At 42.0% G+C, this 22138-nt stretch overlaps 1 protein-coding gene across 7 annotated transcripts in view; it reads right to left on the bottom strand.

Annotated features, from left to right (window-relative positions):
* The window catches only part of Slc25a26 (solute carrier family 25 member 26), a 125477-nt gene that overhangs the window by 72820 nt on the left and 30519 nt on the right, over positions 1 to 22138 (bottom strand). For 3 of the 7 annotated variants that reach the window (XM_040738172.1, XM_005071183.4, XM_013114186.3), the window contains exons 4-5: positions 10791 to 10895; positions 9702 to 9749 (exon numbers count right to left, since the gene is read on the bottom strand). The exons of 2 other annotated variants lie outside the window; for them this stretch is intronic. In XM_040738172.1, the coding sequence (XP_040594106.1) occupies positions 9702 to 9749; positions 10791 to 10895 (153 nt within the window). The remainder of the gene's footprint in view (positions 1 to 9701; positions 9750 to 10790; positions 10896 to 22138) is intronic. 2 more of the 7 variants (XM_040738173.1, XM_040738174.1) reach the window with 1 other exon arrangement.

Raw genomic sequence — 22138 nt, 5'->3', positions numbered from 1 at the left:
TGGCACTATATATCAGAAAGAAGTCCACTCTACAGGACAACAATTTTCAATTCTCAGTTACTACAACATGTGCTGTTCTCCTTCCAGGGCTGGGGATGGAACCAGGGCCTTTATCATGCTAGACAGGTCCTCTGCTGCTAAGCTATACAGCCAGCACCTATTTATTGTTGTCTGAGGTAAATAGATGGAAATGGAAGGGACAAATGACGTAACTGGTTTTTTTTTTCCCAGCTCCAAATAAAAGCTTAGATACAATGATGCATCATCCACCCAGATTTTGGCTTCTAAATACACTCTCCACCAAAATCAACCACGGATCAGTAAGGAACAGGCCTGGAGAGGCTCCCACTGGCCAAACCTAGGGAGTTACATGCCAAACAATATAAATACATCATGACTACTGAACAAGGGTCCCTTGTGGTGGTGATGAGGAGCACATACCTGTGGCTACACTAAGACCCACTAAATTGTCACTTTAAATACACGGATTTTATGGTGTGTGAATTATCTCTCAAGGAAGTTGCTACCCAAAAAGAAAAAATAAATCCATGAGTCTACAGTAAAGATTTTAAAAACTCTTGAGAGTGAAAGAGAAAAACTCTTCACAGATGAATGCCAATTAATAAACTCAGAGGGAAAAGACAGTATTAGGAAAATCATCATTTTGCAATACCAATGTAATAAATGTTTCAAGAGAGAAGCATCCACAGATGGTAAAACTATTAGGTGAAAGATGATTAGGGAACAGGAGAGTCACACAGCCTCAAAATATCACCCCATGGATTGCTTCATAGCAAGGAACTGAGTCATCCATGTATGGGAATCAGAGAACACCCACCCAGGTGATCAACAGGCCAGCCATAACCAACGCTTATGTAGTACCTGTGTAAAACCAGTCAAACTACAGTAAGCCAAATCTAATCAAGGGAACAATCTACATGTGCGGCTCCATAGGACAAAACGTCAAAGTCATGAGAGAAATGAGCAACCATGTGCAAGGGGCATCTTCCACCTCCTGAGGAGACACTATCTATGGCCTTCACAAGTGAGACGCCCTGTGTACACTACCAATGCTTTTTAAACTAAAACAACTGCAAGGATGGTGAAAACCCCTTGGTAAACAAACAGATAAATCAGCAGACAAACCACACACTGTGTAACGGTACAGGATCTGTTAGTCAATATGAGGCATACCCCACACATCAGAGGAAAAAATGGCCAGGCAGAAAGGAGGAAGGGAAGGGGGAAAGCTACAAATACAAAGCAATGAAATGCATTTATCTGGGATGCTAGATGTACCCCTGCTGGGGAGGAGATAGAGCAAACCACATCCCATCTGCCACCCCAAAAATTCTAGTCTGATGTCTAAGTACAGTATCAAAAGCATAGCCTAATCAAAACGCCTAAGCAAAGCAGTGTCCAAAGGCTCCCTTTAGAAGTGAGGAAGGAAGCACGGTGGGCAGGCTGCTCATCATGCCTTCTGATAACTCTTCACACTTATTTGACCAAACAAGAAGAGTTTAAGAGTTAAGCTTTAAATTTAAGTAGCCATTTTTAGATAATCTTAAATCTTTCACACAGTATCCAAACCTGGACCCTTTCCAGCTTTTAAAAAGAAAACTAGTATTTTACTTTTTGTGTAGGGGTTTTTCTTGCCATGTATGTTTATGTAGCACATGCATAGCTGGTAACTCACAGAGGCCAGAAGAAGAGCCAGGTGCCCTAGAACGGGAGTTACCATGTGGGTCCTCTGGAAGAGCAGCCAGTGCTCTTAACCTCTGAGGCCTCTCTACCCCTCCCGTTTTTTTCTTTTTGTTTTGAAATGATTCACAGATTTCTATCAAAGTTACTATATGGTGTAGAGTCCACACACATTCTGTTGCTGGTTCTAGAATAGTCCTTGAAGCCAGTGTCCACAGGGCGGCCAGAACCACAGTCCCTAAAGCTAGGCTGTAGAAAACCACCGGTGCTGCAAACCAAGGCCAGAACCACAGTCCCTAAAGCTGGGCTGTGGCTCTCACCTGAACTTCAAGTATCCCCTTCCACATCTACTGCCTGCCCCGGGTCGCAAAGCCACTTCCACCAGCCTCCTGCGTCCCCCTGAGTGCCTACCTCAGGCAGGCTTCCGTCATCACTTTTCATCTCCTTGACAAGCTTGCACATCTGTCGGGCGTGTATGAAGTTGCCTCATGGTCATACTGAAATCTGTCATATTTTGGGTTTGCTTGGGTTGAGAGGCTGAGACAAGGGGACTGAGTTTGAGGCCAGCTTGTTCTAGATAAGGAGTACTTTCTTCATTTGTTCTGCTTTGAGTTTTCGACTTTTTTTTTTTTAAGTTCCATGTATCCAAGTCTGGGTTCAAACTGCAGAGGCAAAGATGACCTTGAACCCCTGATCCTCCTATCTCTGCCTCCCATTCCATCATTGTAGGAATGTACGACTACACCCATTTTTATGCAGTGCTGGGGAACAATCACAGGCTCTAACTATGCTAGGCAAGCTGACATTGTCTTAAAATTAAATTAAATTCTGAGTATGTATGTACCAAAGCTAAAAACCAGATTTATGCACCCAAGTACCTCGGATCAGGATCATTAAAAAAAATTATCATGTTCCAATCTGAACCACTTTTATTGATGCCAGGAACATCACCAAGATTCCAGGTTCCCCCTGCCTGTTGACCAGGTCTGACTTCAACATTTAAAACCCTGGCCTTGGGCGCCCTCTAGTGTCTCATTCTCTACCACAAGCTTCACATCAATGTTAAGTATCCAAAAACATCATTTTTAGAGAAACTTTTCTTACTGGTTTCTGCTTTCCCACCATTACATAACAGTTTCTTGGCTACGTACCAAAGCCATCTCAATGCTGAGCATCAACTTTCCCACCTACCCCTCATGCTGAAGCCCATAGAAGGAAAGAGGATAGATGTCATTAAACCAGTTTAATGAAGATTATAGGAAAGAAGATGAAGTCAGCACTAATACCTAATTTTTACCCTTTAGCATTCTTTAAAATTCAGAAATTGTGCTCTAGGGGCTAGAGAGATGGATGGCTCCTGAGTCCCCAGCACTGGTGAAAAAAAAAATCAACCAGGGTATAGCCACATGCCTGCCTATAAGCCCAGTGCCATGGAGGGCAGAGACAGGAGAGTCTGCAGGGCTTATGGGCTGCCAGCACAGCTCTAGGTTGAGTGACAGGCCCTACCTCAAGGGGATAAGACCTGCATCCCATACACAGGCACATGCCCCTCCACATACCCACACACAGGACACTGTGCTGTTTTCTGCTTCCAGTCTTGATCTTTGTATATCTGAGTCACTTTCCAGGGATTTACTGAAAGTGAGTGATCAGTGGGCTTATCTGTGGGGTGTGAGCAAGTAGCACACTTTGGGGCTTCACATACTTGATCAAATTCCAATCCCACCACTTCCTAGCTCTATTGAATCATCCAACCTTCAGCTCACTGGTCTGAAAAAAGGCTAGTGTTTTACAGTTTAAAGATTTGATTTAAAAATAATTAAGTATTTGATATTGATTTCAAACAGTAACTTTTCACCAGATGAATCCATGGGAGTCTCAGCCAGACTGTCCAACCTCAGATAAAAATCTTCAAGTTCCTCCAAATAATCTTCAACCTTGAATTGCTCACAAAGTTTCTGCATTTTACTTCAAATATAATTAATACATAAATGTAATTTGTCTCTTAATCCTTTTAGTAAGATGGAACTTGTACAGACAGTAAGATTATACCAATCATAGGACTCAAGATTTTTCAAGCTCTAGTGTTCAATGGCCTCATTGGCCTATATCTGATGAAGGCTCTTCTTTGCAAAACAATAGTTTGTTTACTATTTTTGTATATAATTTTGGAAAATGTGTGTGTGTGTGTGTGTGCATCCATTCCTTCCACAAGAGCAACTTTAACTTGAAATTAAGGTTATTTGTAGAAGATACAAGAATACCAGAAAGTATATTAAGAAAAATCAAGACAAAACTTGTGGAAAACTACAAGTATGCCAGAAGTATGTGAGGATTCCATAATTTCTTTTTTATCCCATTTTATTTACTGTGTCTATGTGTCTGTGTGTTCATTTGAGCACCATAGAGCATGTGTGGCAGTTAGAAGACAACTTATGAGAGTCGGTTCTCTTCCACCATGGGGGTTCCAGGAATTGAACTCAGGTTGCCAGGCCTTTATCAGCTGGGCTGTCTGGCAGGCCAAGGTATTTTTGAAACTTTACAGTGAGAACAGAATTTGTCCAAAGAATAAGAAAAGTAAATGGCAGCTGGCTTGTGTAAACAGAGCCTAATAACACATACAGTAAAGGACGAAAGTTATTTTTTCTACATCAAGCTAATTTTAATGAATTGCGCTGGTTAAAATGTTTATTGAAGAGATTGTGAAAATTGTAGGCTAAAATCCAAGCTGGAGCTCAGTGACGTCAAGATCTTACACTAAAGGATTAGCCGAATGTATCATCCTTCATTCTTCAGAGATCTCTACAGTAGTTACAATAACGCAAATGCAATTAAGTGACTCATCCTATAAACCTCTGTAATTAAAGGGGAAATTTCATTTTCATTTGTTTAATATTCCCATTAATAAGAATGTCTTAGTACACGTTTACTGAATGAGAAAGCAATGGACAAATTCCAAGGACAAATAGGGTTTTCTTTTCTTTTCCCATGAAGCCAACATTATGGAATTTAAACAGATGTTCTATTTGGTCATAGTTAATAAAATGAATTCTGGAGGATTAAAATCCGGCTCAGTGTGTTTGCACTCGATTATAACTGAAAGACAACTTCCCATTAAAAGTTTGCAAAGTCTGTTGGTCATTCTGCATTTGACAATCACTGAGATGTAGATCACTGAATGCCTACAGCACTCCTACTCCAACAAAGCCAAACTAACAAAAATAATTTTTCCAAGGGTTAAGAAAATGGAAATCTTGGAAAAGTATGTCCAACTTGGAATCCCACTGCCTAGCAAGTGTGCAGATCATAGCAATGCAGCGTGTCATCCGAACAGCCACTGCTTGGCTGTCTCCAGTCCCAATTTGAGCTGCCTCGCCCTTCAGAGATGAGTGTGGTGTCTGGTAGCATGGGAACAAAACAGAACAGAGCTTAATGGAATGAGGAAACCAACACATACTTACTGAGAGCCCACTGTGGAGAGTCTTTATGCTGGAAAACCAGCGTGCAAAGGGGGGAGAAAAGGCAACAGCTTCGAGAGAAATGCAGGCTATCTTAAAAAAAACAAAAACAAAACGCACTGGAAACCAAAGGTGAAGGAAAGAGGCAGATCAAAGAAACAATGTCAAAGACACACTCTGGACACAGAGCTAAAAAGAAAACGTCTTATCAGACAGTGAAAAAGTACAACCTAGAAAGCGGGAAGCAGTGGGCAGACCTAATGGCAGCAAGTAGTAAAGCTCTAGGGCAGCTACCTCACATCATTCTTCACAAAGGACGCTGAAGTGCCAGGACTCGCTCAGAAAGTCTCTCAGCTGAAGATGCACCTCGGTGGCAGACAGCCTGCTGGTCTAGCAAGCCCTAGGAACAATCCTAGCAAAGCAAAAGGCTTTCTTTGAAAGGATTGTTGTGCTGGGTAATATTCTGTCAACAGGGCACAAGCTAGAGTCACTGGAGAAGAGGTACTTCAACTGAGAAAATGTCTCTACCAGACTGGCTATGGGCAAAGCTGTGCTGCATTTTCTTGATTGATAATCACTCGGTGCTAACCCTTGGCAGGTGGTCCTGGGTTATATAAGAAAGCAGGCTAAGCAAGCCGTGGGGAGCATGCCAATAAGCAGCATTCCTTCATGGGTTCTGTTTCTATTCCTGCTTGAGTGACTTCCCTCAGTGAAGGACTGACATGAAAATGGAAGCCAAATAAACCCTTTCCTCCCCAAGATGCTCTTGGTCAGAATGTTTTTAGCATAGCAATAGAAAGCAAACTAAGATGATACTCTTATTTGGAAAAATGCAAATTAGTCTTTTATATAAGTTAGCGATGTAATTTTTTAAATCACAAATTTTTCTGACCTATTTATATTAATGATTTTGAAAGTCTAACCATTAGAGTAACTATACCCCACACTATATTTACAATGATAAACTCTCTCCCAGACATCTGGATGAAGCATCATGACCCTTGGCTAGCAGCTGTATCAGCAACAGCAGTCCTGGGCCCCTCTTTCAAACGCCTGCTACCAGTATCAACAGTTACACATTCAAACACAGACAGAACCAAGAGGTTTCCAGAGGCAAGAATTTAGCTTCAAGTAAACTCTAATCTGGGTGTAAGAGCAATTGAATAACTTTTGTACCTCAATTTGGGCCTTGAATTTTCAAAACAGGGTGTACAATCTATTTAACCAGCTTATAAGTCGGGGAGAAGGGATGTCTTTAATCTACCTCCAAACTATTGAGTGGGCCACTCTCCTGTTCAAGAAGCCAGGAGGTAACCATTGTTAAGATGGCAACATCTACAACAAACACAGCACCAATAGCATCATCCCTTCAGATCTGAGGAGCAAAAGCCACAAACTGGAAATTTCTCCTCTAGGACACAAAATCAGGCTCCTTCTGGAGCATCTCCCACGTCTTGTCCTCCAGCCTTATAGCTAACACACAGCTGAGGTGAGAGGTTCAATTCATCCTCCTTGCAAGCACCCCCAGTGCTCTGAAAGCATCCTTCCTTAGCTGGAGGGTCATCTAGGGAACCTAGGAAACCCTGGATTCTACTTATACATGCAACACACACACTCCCTCCCTGTCTTTGTTCAGGGTATTATATCTAACTCTCACTCCTTCTAACTGCAAGCCTTCAAGAATCATGGCTCATTTTGTGTGTCTGTGTGTACATGTTCGTACCCTCAAATGCACATGTATGCAAGAATGTGAGCATGTACGTGTGAGCATGTGGCGGTCAGAGGTCAACATCAAGTGTCTTCCTCAATCACTTTCCCCCTTGTTTTTGGAACTCACCAAACCTGGACTCACCAGTTCCTCTAGGCTGAGTAACTAATGAGCCCAGGGATCTGGCTACCTCAGCTTCTCCAACCCTGGGATTATAGGCAAATGCAATACAACCCTCTTTTGATGTAGGCTCTGGAGGATTCAAACTCAAGTCCTCACTCTTGTATGGCAGGTACTTTACCAGCTGAACCACCTCCTCGGCCCTAAGGCTCACTTTTATCATTGTGGCAAATGCTAAGTGCACCCACGTGGGTGTCCTCTGTGTATCACTACAGCCCTTAACTGCATGGTAAAGAAGACTGCCCTGTGTGCTTCCCCATCGGGGCAGGGCTGTTCTGCATAGTGCTAAGTAGAGTTTGTACTTAACTCACTCCAAGTTCTTTTAAAACAGATTGCTTTTCTCTGCTTTCTTTCCCTACCCAAGTCCTTCTAATTCTCATTCAACAGCATGAGGCTAATTTGCATAGAACTTTCAGGTCCATGGACCTGAAGTCATCTAGACTACACCCACAAATACGACTGTGCTCCCCACTTCCATCTTACTGCAATAACCCCAATGCACCAGCCATATCTAATTTGGTCAAGACCATGAAAAAGAAGAAAAGAGAAAAGGTGAGGCAAATAGTCTAATCTGTTCATCTTGCTCAGACTCTGCAAAATTCACAGAAACTGAACTAGTTCAGGAGAACGGGAGGCTAAGTATACAATCTCTACAAAGAGCAAGCACACACAATGCATGGCAGTACAAAGCCCAGAGGACACACATCGTGTGTCGCAGATTTCTAATTGGTTTTAATAATAAAAACTCTGAGTCAGATATAGGGGTTAATGCTGAAGATCAGAGAAGCAAAGCAACCAGCCACTAGAGTTCTTACCTCTACCAATGCTCAGACAAAAGGGGTGATCCTGTCCTCAACCTGACTGCCTAGACTACTGCAGACTGACTGCTGCTCAGACTACACTGAGCTCCTGTCTTCTGCCTTATATTTATTCCTTTCCCTGCCCAGCCACACCCCTTCCTGTCTCCACCTCCCTAGTGTTGGGATTAAAGGCATGTGATCCCAAATGCTAGGGTCACCTTTGTATGAGCTGTCTCTTTTTTAGACTGGATCAATTTCATGTAGCAAATGTGGCCTTGAACTCACAGAAATCCACCTGCCTCTGTCTCCTGAGTGCTGGGATTAAAGGTGTTTGCCACCACTACCTGCCTTCTATGGCTAACTAGTATGGCAGCTCTGCACTCTGATCTTCAGGCAAGCTTTATTTGTTATAGCTTATACAAATATCACCACAATCGTGCTTCTAATGCATGGAGCCAAACTTCAATCCCTCCTAAAGGCTACTGCTAGTGAGACAAAACTATTTCAAAGAAAAAAATTGCACAATGAACAAATCGTATACATTTCCTGGTGGTTCCCACTAAAGCTTCTGTGTATTTCTTATTGAAGCAATCATATGGGCTCTAGACAAAAGGATTTGATATTACTGTCAGGATAATATAAGGTTTGAAATTCTTCATAATGCAGAAATGTTGTTTAGAGCAGACCCATCACTTCTGATTTGTCTCACTTGGAAAAGCAGCTACGTTTCATTCGGCAGTAATTCCCCTCTCATCCCAGCTGTGGCTGTGCACGGAGCAACACCTCAACTGAAATCAGCTCTGAAGGCTCCTTCATGAGCTCCCATAATGCACAAGACCCCAATTAAACTGCCAACAAAGCTCTGCCATTTTGAGTAAACAGAGTCATCTCAGTAAGGTCACACAATTCACAAGGACTGCAGCCAAAAAATTAATTACTAGCACGACATATGTCAAAACAAATTTTTGAAACGATGGAACAACAGTTGTGAGCATGTGTTTTATATCTTTGTATGCAAAACTAGCACTCTCTGGAATGAAAATACATTCATTTATTCAGCCCTTTTCAGAAAAATAAAAAAATGTTGATTACTCTTTCCTTCACTTTTTTCTGCATCCAGGTGAAAGATGAGCAAATAACACAGGCACAGCGAGTCAGAAAGAGGGCAAAAGGAGACTCGCGCAAGTGATATTTCTGACAGAAAGTAGGAACAAGTGTGGAGCACTCCATCTGTCAAAAAGGAAACTGTTGGGCTCCACAACAAGGTAGGGTAGGTCATTACCTCATGAAAACCAAAGGCCTAACCATACTACACACTGTTCATGCACCCTAAGGCGGCCTGCATGGAAAACTGTGTCCTGGACCAAAAAACGTTTCTCACATCTCACTACATAAAAATCCAAACAATCTCCTGCAAAGATTAAGGCATGCTGTCTAGAGTATCTAGTGCATCATTACTGAGAGCAGAGTCTTGCGTTATCACTCCCTCTCCTACCCCACCCCACTCCAAAAAAAAAAAAAAGTACAGCATGTTAATTAGAAGGTCCTAGATGACAGCGCTGGGTTTCTCTCCAGAAAGAGTCCCCAGCCCGTTACATAACTAATCTTGCCATGTTCTTCCTCACTATTTCAGTTACCAGACACTTAGTCACCTAGAATGACAATGACGCCAGCCCAACCAGCAAACCACTGCAAGCATTCTTCTAGATGGAAGAACCAAAGGTGCAACTAAACAGTTTCTGAGTTGATTTCTTAAGCCAGTTTCTCCAAATATATTTCTGATTCTTAAGAAACACAGGGTCACCAATCAAAGTCCACCCTGCTTTGGGGCTTCAGGAATCGTAATTGGGTTACCTCTCTCAATACTGTGCTCTTGTAGCCTCGGTACAGTCCTTGGATGCCCTGAAACAAAAGTCAAGTGATCAGAAAATTGGAATAACTGACCTCATTCCTACAGTTGGTAACAAACCAGATATATGAGCAACCAGGAGATGAGGAAGGAGACTAAATACCAGCCAGGGACAAACAGGAAATCCCCACCTCCAAACAAACCACAAACAATAACTTTTTCTTTAAACCTAAACTAAGATTTGCTCACAATAGTTAAGGACAAAGAAAAAAGAAGGTACTACATGATGGCAGAAGCCACAGCCACATAGGAGCCCAGGCAGCAAGAATGAATAACTCCAGAAGTTCAAGACCAACCTGAGGTAACACAGCAAGACTTTGACTCAAATATCAAAGCAAAATAACAACATAGACTTCCACTAAACTTATAAGAAAACAGCAGCATGCCTAATAGCCATGTGTCTAGGAGGGCAGCTCTGACTACAGCCAACACTCATCAGAGAGAGAAAGAACATTTACTTGCTTGTTAGTTTGTTTGTCTGTCTGTTTGTTTGTTTGAGGGTCTCAACATGTAGCCCTGGTTGGCCTGGAACTCACTGTGTAAACCAGGCTGACTTCAAAACTTAGAAAGCCCACCTGCCTCTACCTCCACAGTTCTGGGATTAAAGCCATGAGCCCCCATGCCAGGGGAGAAATGGCAATTTCACAGAACATAATGATGCTGGTAATGATTGCCAGCCCACTACTACACTTTTAGATTAAATAATGCTTCTCTCTTAAGGGCTCGCATACACTGTAGCAATGTTATAAAGAGTATCTCAGTTCCTTCACAAGATTAGTTTGTCTGATTCTGATGCCTGAGACAGATTGCATTCAGGGCATATACAACAAGTGGTACTAAATAAATGCATGACTGCTTCAAAATTTATAAAAATAAAAATTCAAAATCAAAGGAAAAGATAATCCCAGCAAAAAAGTTATTGTAGTTAGACATTAAAGCCATCCTGAGTTTTCCAAGACCTCTGCAACAAGCCCACAATGTTCTCACTATAATCTCCCTTAACAGAGAAAGGAGGAGTCTAAAAGCAGCCTTACCTCTTCATGTAAGATAGTAGAGAAAATCTGCAAGGTTTTTGAAGAAGCAGACACCTGTGCCCGCTGCTTAACCACTTCAGAAGGAACACGAATCAAGCAAGCAACCTAAAATAGACAAATGTAATTATATCTGAAAAGTTGCTGTTGCAAAAGTGACATCTTTTCATAAGCAAAACTAGTAACTCTAACTCTTAAGGTTTAATGTGAGGTGCCAAGTGTCATCAGTGCCAAAACCCTCCTCTGAATGACATCTACTCACCTTTAGACACTACATCCCAAGCATATGTACACACCGCTCAGTGGCAGGAAGAAAATTCCATGAATCCCCAAATCACAGAAGAGTATTCACACATAATCAACTTTTCAACCCTTTCTGCCAAGGAATATACCAGAACAACCTTTGCTGGACTAGAAGTAACACACCAGGAGAGATGAAGCTGACTGTAGGCTGGCACTCCTCTTCCTCCCCACCACACACCAGTCTCCACCAACTCTCCAGCAAGCCTGGCACCTAGTTCTTCCCACCACACACAGCTGAGGAACCATTCCAGCACCACCATTCCAGTCCTGGCTAGCCATACTCACACCTCGCTAAGTCAACAAGCAATTCTTAAATTGCCTTTGTGACGTGAAGGCTGGCAGTCTACTTTCAGAGTCAAAAGACTAATTGTTCAAACCAGAAGGCAGGAGTGAGGATGGGTCCTCAGCCACAGGGAGGAAGACATAAAGGGGTTGCTAAACTGTTTAAAGAGAAGGCCTGTGCTGAAGCCTTGACACAGTAGTATTCCAGATAGACAAATGCTTTCTTCATCTTGGATTGATATCCAATGCTTTACATATGCCTGGAGGACACTGAATATCAGCTTTTAGAATATGAATATATATTTAGATGTAAGGGATGACAAAAAATACAAATAATCTTTTTTCGGTGACACACAATGCCACTTCTGGGGTGGCTGGGAGAAGAGGATCCAACCAACATTCAAGGCCTCCCTGAACAACTTAGCAAGACTGTACATAAAAAACTAAAGTAGAGGGGCTGAGGACATGCAGTCATATAGCCATTAAAAGCATGTATGAGGCCCTGGGTTCAGTCTCTAGTACCACAAGATAAACTATGCTGCAATATAGAACTGCTCTCACTATATGCCCAGGCTGGCCTTCAACCCATAATCCTCTTAACTTCTGAAATGCTAGAATCACAGCCACACATGCCTGGCCAAAGCTCTGTCTTTTTTCCTTAAAAATACAGTATTTATATCAATTCTTTGAAAGTTTCATGCATGTATACATTGTATCTTTAGGAATTTCATACATGTATACAATGAAATATGATTATCTACCCCCAACATAATCCCCTTCCCAACCTATGTCCTGTCCTCTTTAAAGAAAAATTATCCATAAGTCTAGTTAGTGCTGCCTATGTGGAGCTATCCACTGGAGCATTATGGTATGGGTATCGTTTTTCATTCTGCTGGCCAATAGGAATCTAGATAGGTGGGACTAGGAGTCCAGGAGAACTCTGGGAAGGAAAAACACAGAGAGTCGAGATGTAACGCCATGGGGTAGGAAGCCCGGAACTATTCTCTGGTAAGAGAAATACTTAAATTAACAATTATGGGGTAATTACTTAAGTCAGAGTTAGCCAGTAAGAAACAAGCAAGGCCAACAGCTTCATAATTAATATAGCCACCTGTGTGTTTATTTGGGACTGATGCGGCTCTAGAACCAGGTTGGCAGGAAGGCTTCTCTCAAGGAAAAGGCCTCCCTTTACATGGTGGACCTACCAAGGGCACACGCCTAAAAAAAAAGGCTGGCTCTCCCCCTTCCCTCCTTTCCACCCTCTCCCTCCTCTCTCCCTTCTCCCTCCCTCCCCATTTTTCCATTCCCCCTCCCTCAGCAGCCATCAACCCTCTAAAGCTCTCAGTTAGGGGCAAGGCTGGTGAGCCCCCTCCACTCCAGACTGGAATACTGATTTTGTATAGCTCTTGTGCAGTCAACAACAGCTTCTGTGAAAACTGTCTATAATATATTGCTTGCCCCAGTCCTTCTTGATCTCTGTCTTTTAAAAATTTCCTTCTCCCTCTTCCATGATATCTCCTGAGCCCTGGGAGGACAGGATGTGGTATAGATGTCCCATTTATACTGAATTGGTTACTCCCATAACATTCATGCCACTATTACACAGATGTATTAACTTGTCAGGCCATTGAAGATTCCTAAACACACACACACACACACACACATACATACATACACACACACACACACACACACACACACACACACACACACACACACACACACACGTGTTTCCTTGGAGTTACCCTAAACAGGGCACAATGTTTCTCCAAAAGCCATAGCTTGCCCAAATGACAGCCCAGTGTCAGTGTCAGGTATGGGATACCTCCCCTTAAGTAGTTTACAAGAGGTATCCTGGAGACCCCCCAAGACAATACAGGCTATTATCACTGTTCTTGGTTGCTCACCAGAACTTGATGGTAAAATCCTATCACTGAAGACAATACACACTATTGTCACAGGACCACAGGACGTGGAGAAATCAAGTTGGTGCTAACAGGGTGGATTCTTCCTGCTGGTTAGACTTCACAGAGCCAAAGATGCTGTGAAAGCTGCTGGTGGAGAACTGTTGGCAGCAGCCTCATTCAGCCCAGGCTTTCTCTTTTCAAAGCATATTCTTCTCATTTCTAATCACAGATTCTAATCTAACCTGGATATAACAAAAGAGGTTTTGTTCTTTCCAAAATTAAGTGGCTCTAAGAGTTACAAAACTTTTGATGTCAAAACATTAGTGGCAAACATTTTAGATTCTGCAAGCTTCATGGTCTCTATTACAATGGTTCAACCACAATGATTTTAGTATGAAGAAGTCATAGACAATTACATGCAAAAAATAGTTTATGTATGTTCTAATAAAACCTATTTATAAATGCAAGCAGTAGTTTTCTCTAGGTATAAACAGTGGCAAATTCTTCTTTGGTACTATCCATAGCACAGCACAGATGTACACCTCAGCACTCCACGATGCAAGGACAAAGGTGACATGATGTATCTCTATGTGCTTTGGAGTCAGCTGGCATGGACACATAATCTCTGAAAAGCCAAAGAAGTGGTGCTTCTTGTTGACACACAACAAGAGATATGATTCTAATGAAGAATTCACTACCTCAAATTACACCTCTCCAAAAATTGAAATTTATAAAACAATAAAATTTAATTTCCATTTGTTCACATTAAGCACTGGAATCCCATAATACCAAAAATGTCTGCAGACATTCCCTTGCACTGTTGGCTATAACAGTGTGATATAGCCACCTCCTTTGTTAGGGAGGCTTAGGACACATATGTCTAGCAAAGGTCAGGACCATTACATCCAAGTAGGTCAATAATCTGTTGCCATGATAAAAGCAAGGCAGTTGGCAACTAGGAGAAAAGTGGGATCATATATGAAGACATAGAGGCTATGACAGGGTGGTCAGGAGCCCTGTCCAGTTCCATCCAACATGGAACCATTCCTGTACCAAATGACTCTAAGCCCATGATGTGGACAGAGGGGCTTCAGGTCACTACTGGGATACTGGGAGTTACCTCTTAAGCATTTTCCTGACCACTCTCAGTTTCACTCTGTTCCTGTTTCACTTTTATTTCCTGACTAATGAAGACATATACATTTATACAACTGTATGTATATACTGTTATCCTCCTTAATCGATCTAAAGCAGAAGTTTTTATGTTATCCATTAGCTACTACTCTTCTTATGTGTTGTGTGTGGTATAGCAAGTATGTAGTGTGTGTGTTCATATGGTCAAGCTCATGTGCCTGTGGGTGCACACACAGAGGCCAGAGGAAGACACTGGATATCTGCTCTATTGTTTCACCTTACTTACTGATTTATTGTCGTTCTTTTTCTTGTTGTTAAGACAGAGTCTTTCTCTTTCGCTCTCCCTCTCACTGAACCCGAACTCAGTGACTGAGCTAGGCATTCAGACAGGAATATTCTTGTCTCTATCACCCTCCAGCGTTAGGGTCACTGACATACTCAGGTATATGGTTTTTCGTGAGCGCTGGGAATATGAACACAGGTCCTCTTGCTTTCACAGGGATTTTCCTGCCCACTGAGCAACTCCTCTTGGTCTCTTATTCTATATTTTTTTCTTTACTTTCTCATCACTATACCTTCTCTATCCAAAAAAAGTCCGTCATTATTCTTAATTCCTAAATAAACACTACCTGAGATTTTTCACTTATTGACTTTGCATGTGTGCATGTATACAGCTACATAAACACTCATATGTAGCAGGCTTTCTCAGACTGTCAGCCCACAAATCATGATATGGAGGCTTATCATTAGTTATGAATGCTCAGTCTTATCTGATGCTTGTCCCATTGCTCTTCTAACTTACTTTCTCTTTATGTTTTACCTCAGGGCTTTTTACCTTTCTTTCATTCTATATGTCCTACTCCATGTCTGGCCGGCTCGCAGCAGCCTGGTTGGCTGGCCCTAGGCATCTCCCTCTTTTTTTTTTCCTCATTCTCTCGAGCCTAGATTCCTCCTACTACTACTTGTTCTGTGTCTGCCAGCCCTGCCTAACCCTCTACTGATTAGCTGTTGGCCATTCAGATTTTTATTAGACCAATCAGGTGCCTTAGGCAGTCAAAGCAACACATCCTTACATCATTAAACAAAGGCAGCATAGATAAATGTAACGCATCCTTATATCATTAAACAAAGGCAGCATAAACAAATGTAACACATCCTTACATTATTAAACAAAGGCAGCATAAACAAATGTAACACACCTTTACATGGTTAAAGTAATATTCCACAACACTTGTGTGCATGTGCGTGCTGAGGCCTGAGGTCTACACCTGGTACCTTCCTCAAATGCTTGCCACCTTTATATTTTGAGACAGGGTCTCTCATGGAACCTGAAACTTGCCATTTCAGCTAGGCTGGCAGGATGGCCAGTGAGTCCCGTGTAGCTTTTACATGGGTGCTGGGGGATTTGAATTCAGATCCTCTTGCCTTCACAGCAAGCAGTCTTACCCACTAAGCCAACTCCCCAGTCCTACTTACTTATAAAATTTAAAAAAAAAAAATCTCCTGAGCCATAAGCACCTTGAGAAAAATATATATCAACCTCACTAACCAACTGAAGAAAAAGAAAACGTTATTATAAATAATATTTTTGCATTGTTGTATATGGAAAGAAAATTAAACTACCAAGAAGGAAAGCATCAAAAAAATCTTACTGATATTCACTTATTTTTAACTATCTTTATAGGAAATACCCACACATATTTTGATTAAAAGACTAGAAAAAATACAATAGAATTACAGGGGTTTTTTTCTGCTTATTCATATTTTCTAAATTCTTTGCAATTACCATGTATAAGTTCCATGAGCCAAAGACTTTATGTTATGGGGAAATAAAATGAAGACATCAAATTAAAATACCCTTGTAGATGCAAGACGAATGCAACTTTAACAATGTCTGTTCCTAAGATAGCAATGATTTACAACAGAGCCTCTCAGACAGCTGCCCAGAGGCTTGGGACGGCATTTGCTTCCTTGGTTAGAGTGTGAACTTTCAGAAACCCACCAAAAACCGAGATGCAAAATTAAGTCCACTGACACCGACAGAAACCTGAAGGCAAGCTCCCAGCATCTACAACTCACCAAAGAATGAAGGCACATAAATAAATGAAAGAGAAAGGAAAGGGCACGCTAATGCCTTATGCTTTCCGATTCGGGAGGTCAACAATGAAATATGACCCCAATATGGCAGGAAAATAGGAGCTGTCCACTTCTGAGGTTCAGCATAAATATTTATGGAACTTCATGCTTCATAACCCTTCATGCTCTTAGATTACATTTTTATTTCTTAAAAATACAGAAACGAAGAAAAACTTAGAAAAGGTTCTCAGATGAGAAGTACTCTCGGCCATTGCGTGGTACAAAGACCCCAGCATGGCGTCTGACCTCTGTGGTATGGCAATTCAGGTCCAAGTCAATCTCTCTCCTCCCGCTCCCCCATGCCTTCCATTTGGTTTTCTGATTCTTCTTCATTTTGAATGGGAGCAACAACAGAGCACAGCACAGGAACAAAGCAGGTCTGAGTGCTGCAGGTCTGTGACAGGAAATGCCAGTAACTCTGTCCCCAGGTCTCCTGGGACATCTGCTCTGGGGCACTCTCTCCTCGCCCATGTGGGATGAAGCCAGGACATGGGGATGATGGCATCTTCATCAAACCTGAGAATGCTTCATGTATTAAAGTTCTATCAAAATGGCTTTCCATAAAGAAAACATATATGGAGCTGAGCAATTCTAAAACTCAGGAGTAGAGATGGGGATTCAAGAGTGAAGGCCAGTATCACCTGCAGGAGAGGTGACAGACAGACAGACAGACAGACACAGACACAGAGAGAGAGAGACACGGACACAGACACAGAGACAGAGAGACACAGAGAGAGACACAGACAGAGAGAGACACGGACACAGACACAGACACAGAGAGACAGAGAGACAGAAAGAAATACATGTGACCCTCTTTTATCAGCCCTAAAATAGAAAACAGAATGCTGGGCTCATTAGAATTCATACCAGAAGTATGACAAAACTTATGGATAAATTTTGGTTAAATAGTGACACATTTACCAAGAGTTTTCTTTCTTATAAACAAAAAACTTACTGTTGCAGGGGGCAACCCAATCATCTATTAAATACAACACAAAATTGAAAACTATAATTGATAAATGTATGAAAGTGAATTAATTATAGTTAGCATCTTAATGTTAGCATCACAGTAAGGAAACAAATTGCTGCCAAGCCTGGCATCCTGAGTTCCATCACACTTTGGAGGAGAGAACTAAACCACTAAGTTGTCTTCTGAGTTCACATGCACACCATGGCATGTGTGTGAGAGTATGCATGTACACACACATGTACATACGCATGAGCGAGCGTATACACACACACACATACACACACACACACGGGTGGGGGATGATGGTTCTTCCTTTCCACAGCTAGGTTCTATACCTTCAACATCACCTGCCAGGGTTTCACAACTTCCCTCTGTCCTCTCACTATGGACACTCAAAATTTCACACAGGGAAGCTGGTATCATCTTCATTAAAAGTTTGTCATGCTTACAAGCATTCAAGGGACTCAGCTAATTTTAAATTAGAAAATGTCTCATATTTCAAATGGCAACTCTATAATACACTCAACAGAAGCCTAAGAATATGCTGCACAGAACTAACCAAAGAGTGGTTATATTGGAAGAAAACTCAGTGCTGGGCCTTATAAACCAAACTGATGGCAGATTACTACAAAGAGCATCAAGGAAACTGAATAATGATAAAGACTTGAAAAGCAGTTTACTTGAATCTTATGCTACTTTCCTTTTCTAACTCCTCAAATTCTCTTCAGAAAGCAGGGTTCAATTAATACCTAACTTATCTTTCTATGCCACCAGTTAAAACTAAGAAAACCGCTAGAATTCCACTGCTCATTTGTGAATCAAGCCTGCCATCTACTGGTTACATATGGAACTGTACCTGCTGATGAACAGCAATTTGGAAATCTTGCATATTAAGACAGTTTCCAAACCTTTCTTCCTTTCTTCCTTAAGTAGCTCCCCTCACTTCCACAACCACCCTATAAGCACCATAAGAACAATTTAAATCTCTGCAGGTGCTGGCCTCTCTTGAGAAAACCAACACTGCCCCTAGTAGCCCAGACTGCAGCTAAGTGAGCAGTCTCCTCAACAGAAATGATTATATTGACCTGTAGGCCCTGGATAGCAAACATTTAAGATTGTTACACAAACCAAAGGCCTCCCACTTCTGTACTTCTCCATCACAGAAGAGAGTCATGATTCAGTGGAAGCCCTAATCATCGATCCGTAGATTCCTCTTAACAAATAAACCTGAAGGTGGACACGCTGTAACAGTAACTGCTGTTTCTATAATACACCACCACACACTTAATGGTAAATGTACTTTGGCACGAATTATAGGAAGGGACCTCCTTTGGCAAAGCAAAGATGCCAGGCAGCATGCTTTCTGTAGCACACAGTGTCACTTGCATCCCCTGGCTTGTGGCTCCTCCTTCCACCTTTAAACCATCAGCTTAGAATCTTCAGGTCTCCTGGGTCTGGCTGCTTCCCTTCCCTCTTGATGTAAAGATGCTAGAATTATAGTGAGCTCGCTTGACATCCAAAAGACCCTAGCTCTCAAGATCTCTAATCCTATCTGCCCAGCCTCTTTTGCAAAGTAACAGTCTCAGGTTTCATGAATCAGAGGAGGGGGGCACTATGTTCCCTAAAATATAAACAGTAAGATCTAGAACATGGTTTTCTTATTTTAAGAAACTCAATGCCTAAACTGATTACAATTTTTTATTTAATAACATTATTTTTATTCAAAATATAAGAAACAATACATAGATAATATAGCCTTTTTTCTTTTTTGTTTTTTATATTTTTAAGTTTAAATTTAGATTAGAAACAAGGTTGCTTCACAAGTCAGTTCCAGGTCCCTCTCCCTTTCCCTCCCCTCCTCCTGTGCCCTCCCCCCAACTCCTCCCATTATCCCCTCATTTCCCCAGGGAGGGTGAGGCCCTCCATGGGGGTGTCCATAGTCTGTCATTTCATCCAGGGCAGGGCCTAGACTCTCCCCCCAAGAGTTCAGGGTGAGAGTGCATCTCATATTGTTGGATGGGAGTCCAAAGTCCATGTGTATACTCGGGATGAATACTGATCTACTACCCAAGGCCCAATAGATTACCTAGGCCTCCTCACTGACACTGACATTCAGGGGGGTCTTGATCAGTCCCATGCTGGATTCCCAGGCTGATGCCTGGGATTCAAGAGTTAACCCTTGTCAGGTCAGCTGTTTCTGGGGTTAAACCAGCCCAGTCTTAATCCCTTTGGTCATCAGTCCTCCCTCTCTGTTACTGGCTTTCTTGAGTTCAGCTCAGTGCTTAGCCGTGGGAGTCTGCCTCTTCTTCCATCAGCCACTGAATGAAGTTTCTGTTTCCCAGACTCTCTGGCCATGGGATTGTAGGCTGGCACTCCCCAGATCTATGTCTAAAATCCATATATGAGAGAGTACATGCCATGTTTCTCTTTTTGTGACTGTGTTACCTCACTCAGGATGGTTTCTTCTAGTGTCATCCATTTGCCTGCAAATCTCAGGATTCCATTGTTTTTTTTTCTGCTGAATAGTCCTCCTTTGTATAAATGTACCACATTTTCTCTATCCACTCTTCAGTTGAGGGGCATCTGGGTTGCTTCCAAGTTCTGGCTATTACAAATAATGCTGCTATGAACAACAAAAGACCCAGGATAGCCAAAACAACACTGTACAATAAAGGAACTTCCAGAGGCATCACCATCCCTGACCTCAAGCTCTATTATAGAGCTATAGTCCTGAAAACAGCTTGGTATTGGCACAAAAATAGACAGGTAGACCAATGGAATCGAATTGAAAACCCTGATATTAACCCACACACGTATGAACATCTGATCTTTGACAAAGAAGCTAACAGTATACAATGGAATAAAGAAAGCATCTTCAACAAATGGTGCTGGCATAATTGGAGGCTGGCATGTAGAAGAATGCGGATCGATCCATGTTTATCGCCATGCACAAAACTTAAGTCCAAATGGATCAAAGATCTCACATAAATATAGCCACACTGAACCTCTTAGAAGAGAAAGTAGGTGGTACCCTTGAACGAATTGGTACAGGAGACAACTTCCTGAACATAACACCAGTAGCACAGACAGTGAGATCAACAATTAATAAATGGGACCTCCTGAAACTGAGAAGCTTCTGTAAGGCAAAGGACACAGTCAGCAAGACAAAAAGGCAGCCCACAGAATGGGAAAAAATATTCACTAATCCCACATCTGACAGAGGGTTGATCTCCAGAATTTACAAAGAACTCAAGAAGCAAGTCTCCAAAACACCAAAGGATCCAAATTAAAAAGTGGGCTGCAGAACTAAATAGAGAATTTTCAATAGAGGAGTCTAAAATGGCTGAGAGGCACTTGAGAAAGTGCTCAACATCCTTAGCCATCCGGGAAATGCAAATCAAAACAACTCTGAGATACCATCTCACTCCTGTCAGAATGGCTAAAATCAAAAACACCAACAACAATTTATGCTGGAGAGGATGTAGAGAAAGGGGAACACTCCTCCATTGCTGGTGGGAGTGCCAACTTGTTCAGCCACTTTGGAAATCAGTATGGAGATTCCTCAGAAAAATGGGAATAAACCTACCACAAGACCCAGCAACTCCACTCTTAGGCATATATCCAAAAGATGGCCATTCATACAACTGATTACAATTTTTATTTAACATGCATGTACTATATTTACATCATTTCCCTCCCCCCTCCCCCCGCCACTCAATCTCAAATTTATGGCTCCTTTTTCTTTTGTTTTGGAAGTTTGTTGGTTTGTTTTTGGGGTATGTGTGTGTGTGTGTTTGTGTGTGTGTGTGTGTGTGTTTGTGTGTGTGTGTGTGTGTGTGTGTGTGTGTGTGTGTGTGTGTGTAGAAATAACCTATTAGGAGGTTCATCTTGGAAAAACACTAATTCTCCCTCTCTCCTGGGGCCCCACAACATTTCCCCCCCATCCATGTTAGAATGTCAACTGGTGGTGTTGGTTTAGGCAGCCATACTGCTGAGATTTCATGGGTAGATCTTCCCTGTTATGTCTAGAAGACACAGCTGCACTGCAGATTTTCTGATCCTCTGGCTCTTACAATCTTTCCATCCCATCTTTCATTATGTTCCCTGAGTGTAATGGTTGTGTGTGGCTATCAATTGGGGCATTCCTGGGGCATTCCACAGTCAGTTGTCCTCAGCACTGGGACTAGTTGTCTGTTTCTGTAATGGTCTCAGCTTGAAAAAGAAGGAACTCCTTTGATGGAGTGACAGCTACACTGCCCATGGGTATAAGGATAAGAAGTTAGAATGCAGACAGGAATTAAACAGGTCAGAGAATGGCAGTAGTAAGTTCTCTTCTAAGATGCACAACCTCACCAGCCTTGGGCAGCCGAGTTTCCAGAACCAGGCTTGATTTCCTTCCTGTTACTTGGACCTTAAGTCCAATTAGACAGCTGTGGTTACTGCCACGATTAGAGATAGCTTGCCATGTGGATCACTGTTGCAACTCATACGCATTGCAGTTGTGTAGGACTCCCTATTCCTTCCTTCTCTTGGTAGCTTGCATACCACCTTCCAGTACTCTGGTACTCAAAGAGGAGGCACTTAGTAAGAACCAGCTCGATCCCTCTAAGTCCTGTGTC

The sequence above is a fragment of the Mesocricetus auratus genome, unplaced genomic scaffold (assembly GCF_017639785.1).
Source record: "Mesocricetus auratus isolate SY011 unplaced genomic scaffold, BCM_Maur_2.0 Super-Scaffold_100676, whole genome shotgun sequence".
NCBI classification, from domain to species: domain Eukaryota; kingdom Metazoa; phylum Chordata; class Mammalia; order Rodentia; family Cricetidae; genus Mesocricetus; species Mesocricetus auratus.
The sequence above is the reverse complement of the archived record's forward strand: the minus strand, read 5'-3'. Positions and strand labels throughout refer to the sequence as shown.